The sequence below is a fragment of the Gavialis gangeticus genome, unplaced genomic scaffold, assembly GCF_001723915.1.
Source record: "Gavialis gangeticus isolate Ggan-Ray unplaced genomic scaffold, GavGan_comp1, whole genome shotgun sequence".
NCBI lineage: Eukaryota > Metazoa > Chordata > Crocodylia > Gavialidae > Gavialis > Gavialis gangeticus.
The window spans coordinates 11,071,681-11,075,712 of NW_017729009.1; the positions used below are offsets into that span (position 1 = coordinate 11,071,681).

A 4,032-nucleotide genomic window follows, 5' to 3' on the forward strand; every position below is an offset into this window, starting at 1 on the left:
AACCTGTTCTTAAAAACTTCTAAAACTGGAGATTCTGCAATCTCTCTAGATAGCCTGTTCCAATGATTAATGACCCTTCTAGTAAGAAAGTTCTTCCCAGTATCCAACCTCAATTTTCTTTGCTACAGTTTGCCCAGTTTTCCCAGTAGTACAATATTCAAACAGAAAATATTTTCCCTAGCTCTGCCAGCCAATACTGTACAGACATGTACAGTCTCTTATTGCAGTCATAGGAACGATCAGTACCATTGCGTGACTAGGTTAACAAGCCTCTTCAGTGCTGCTGTTTTTCCTCCTTGAGACGGAGTACTTTTGAATCGATAGTCGTAAATAAGATGATCGCGCTAGCATTCTCCTGCTGTTGCAAAAACCCATTTTTGCTATTAGTAGGGACCCACTGAAATTGCAATTGCGTGATTTTCATGGAAACTGTGATTTTGGGCAGGCTTCATGATAAAATTTTGGCTCGCTGGGAAAAAAAAATTGGCAAGCAGAGAAAAGTTCAGGAAGCCCTGCAGTCTTGGAGTGTGGGGGGGAGCCTGCTGCTGCTTGGGGCTAGCCCCAGACCATGGCTTAATTACCTTGATTAAGCATTGGGAAGCTATTACTTAATAGCATGGATTAATGGCTTCCCTGGGGTTAATCAGGGTAATTAAGCCAGTTTGGGGCCATCTGGCAATCTGTGGGGAGGGGCGAGACTGTGGGGGGCCCTCGGCCAGTCAGAGGCTGGGGGGGTCAGCCCATAAAAATGGTGACTGACTCTGGGATCTGCCTGTGAAATTGGCTGGCTGCCTCCTTGAGTTGGGTGGACACCTAGCTATTAGTGGTGGATGAACAGTGGGACTCCACCTAGTTGCATCCGAGTAGCCTGCTTTGCCATCTTGGACGTTGCTACAAGAAATATGCTCCCTGAGCCCATTACTTCAGCAAAGGATGTTACTGTCGTTGATCCGTTTTCTCTAATGCAGAGATGTTGCTTCTGGACGTGCTGCCTTCAGCAGCATTATTATTTTGGCACGGTGCTGTTCTGAATGGTGACCATCAGTCCAGGAGCCAAACAGAGTAGTGCTGCTTTCTTCTACCCATCCAGCTTCACCTGAACAAGATTAACTTATGGTTGTCTGTGTGCCTGTCTCACTCTGCAATGTGCCATTGTTTAATTTAAATACATAAATAACAGTACTGTGTTATGGTTGTATTTATTGTGTTCAGGTATGCCTAGGTTTTACCTCCACTGCAGTGCTAGGAAATAAGAACAACTGCACTTCTGAAGGGGGAAGAACACCAGGGGCCAGCTTTAAGTTAACATTTCTTGAGCGTACTCTTTTCTTCTACCTTGAAATCTTGCAGACGATATGAACAGAGATATTGGAGAGCAACGTGAGAAGCACTGGCAGTTACCCACAAGCAGAGGGGATTTAAGGAGAGCACTCTTTTGAATGTGCAAATATAATAGATGGCATTCTGTATACGCACTGTCTGTCATGTCCTCAGTTATCCTCTTCTTGGGCAAGCAGCAAAGAAATGAACCATTTGCATATCTGCTCTCTGCAAAAGAATGTAGAAACTGTTTGGCAATGTTGGGTTCTCCCCCAGCTTCATCAGTGTTGCTCTGTTGGATGTTCTTCATTTGGTTGGTGCTGGTTTGTACAATCATCAGTGTCTTCTGCAAGTGGAATATTGCACCACACTTGGCTCTTCCCCTTCCCATCCTTTCTCCTCTGGGGCCTAGCCCAGACTGATATTTCTCTGGAAAATTTGCAGCATCTTTATACTACCAGGGCAGGTCAACCAGAGCTACCAACAGCAGAAGCACAGAAGTACATCAGCCACCAGTCTTTACCACCTAGCCCTGGTCGCACTGACTTTAAAAGGGTTAGTTTCTGCACAGGGGCAGTGCCCTGGTTGGTGTTCCTTATCCAGGAGGAAACTGAGTTGGGGAGGAAATCAATCAACATCAGCATTTACCATTAAAATCAAATTTTGTTGAAACTAACAGACTTTTTCATAGAGCAGCTTATGTGAATTTTATGAACCGTCTGTCTTGAGGCTTCCTGCTATTGTCAACTGAACAAATAAAGTTAAATATGACACACTGAAATGGTTTGATAATGATGCATTACATATTCTTGTAATTTTTGTTACATTAGGACTCTCAGCTCTTTGTCATGTAGTCTGTTTGTATGTAGATGTCCTTTTACAGTGTTTAATAATGTTTCTTCATTGCCTGGACATAGCTCATTCTCATAGTTAAATAGCAAAGTTCAAAATATTCCTCATAAACTTTGTGTGGCATAAAATAGTTTGCAAGCAGGGAGAAAAGTAAAAAACCCAAGCACAGCTAGTTTGCATTTGAACTTTGCCAGTGCTCATGTCTTCGCTATCAGGTACCTGGTCCTCTCTCTGTGTCAGTGGTTCTCAACCTTTTTAGACTCTAGGCACCCCTCAGGACTTCAGGAAAATGCCAGCTCTTAGCTTTCACTCTTTTTGACTACAGAAAAATACTAGAACAATTCTTCTATTGCAGAGAACTCTGGAAGATAATGAGAGGTCAGATTTCTTTTATTTTAACACTGGATTCCTGTTTGAAAACTCTGGATTTATTTGGTACCCTGGTTGAGAATCACTGCTGTAGGTTGCACAAGATGCCCATCCTGGAGAATACTTGGAAGTAGTTCCGTGGCAGGAACCCAAATGAATCTCTGGCTTTCTACCTTGGCTTGATTGGTGCTTGCAATATCAATCCGGGGGTTAGTAAAATTGCAGAAAATGGCGGGAATAAGGAAAATGAAATAGATTAAAACCTCTTAATGTTATTTTTCCAGGCAAAACGTCTGTCGACACTCTCTCTTCAGTATGAGAAGAGATTAGTAGATGAACAGAAAGGAGGAAAGAAGAAAATAAAGATAGTCAGCAATCTGGTATGCATTTTTTGTTGAATGATAGGATACAAGATATTAAGAAAGCATGCTGTTGTGCATGTGATTTGTAGGTGTGTGCAGGAAGCTACATCTAGAGTTAAGATTGTTCAGCTCTTTTATGTGATACGTTTTTAGTTGCCCTTAACTTGGCCAGATTTAAACTACTTAGGAGATGGTTTTTTTCCATGTTTAGTGTCTGCCTTAGGTTGAAGATTTTTGAGAAGTTTAAGCTGGGAATAAGGGGAGAGAGGCAGGGGCACATGCAGGAATAGAGGTGGGGAGATGGACAGGAGGGTAGGAATAAATGGCAGAAGGAGAGGAGCGGGGAGGGACAAATAAGAATAGGAAGGGGGCAGCAGTTGAAGGAGGCACATGGGGCTACACAAGGGCAGTATTTGGGGGTGGGAAAGAATAGGCCAAAGTCTGGAGGCTAGTAACAGCCAGAGTACAGGGCAGGTCCTGGGAAGGTGGGGCAGAAGGGGGTGTAGGGAAAAACAAGGGAAGAAGACTTTGTTATCCCCTGCAGAACCTGGAATTACTTTTAAGTCTCTGTACCTCCTTTGCTGTCCTTCCAAGAGCTTGCTAGAGAAGCGTGTCCCAATCCTCCTCTGGTCTGTGTAGAAGACAACGGCCTTCTCCTGTTGCCATCTATGCCACTAGCATAAATAGTTGAGGACTGTGCTGGTGTGCTGAAGGCCTGTGCCCTGCTCATGACTCATATGAGGGGACAATATGGTTCCACAGGATGACTTTTTTTCCTTCAACTTTTAAATTCAAAGAACTTGAGAAATTCTGTTTTAAAATGACATCAGATGGATGTTATGATGTCAAAGCCAAAAAGGCGAGACACTTCATCATTAAGGCAGCTCTTAATTTGTTGCATAGGCATGTATATTATGAAACAGTCATTAATAGCATGGCCCCACAGATAGTGTTCAAGGTGAGAAGGACACTCTTGTCTGTAGATCCCTGCCTGATTTTGCAGAAGTGGGAAGTATGTGGTGAATGAGGCCGTGACTAATTAGATTGTTTCCTAATGTGTATATACAAATGGGTCAAATTAAGACTGATAGTACAGCCACCACTACAGTGCTGACACCCAGCTCCACCT

At 43.2% G+C, this 4,032-nt stretch overlaps 1 protein-coding gene across 3 annotated transcripts in view; it reads left to right on the forward strand.

Annotated features, from left to right (window-relative positions):
* RTEL1 (regulator of telomere elongation helicase 1) overlaps positions 1-4,032 on the forward strand; it is an 89,109-nt gene that overhangs the window by 64,886 nt on the left and 20,191 nt on the right. For all 3 annotated transcript variants that reach the window (XM_019510043.1, XM_019510041.1, XM_019510042.1), the window contains one exon: positions 2,826-2,921. In XM_019510043.1, the coding sequence (XP_019365588.1) occupies positions 2,826-2,921 (96 nt within the window). The remainder of the gene's footprint in view (positions 1-2,825; positions 2,922-4,032) is intronic.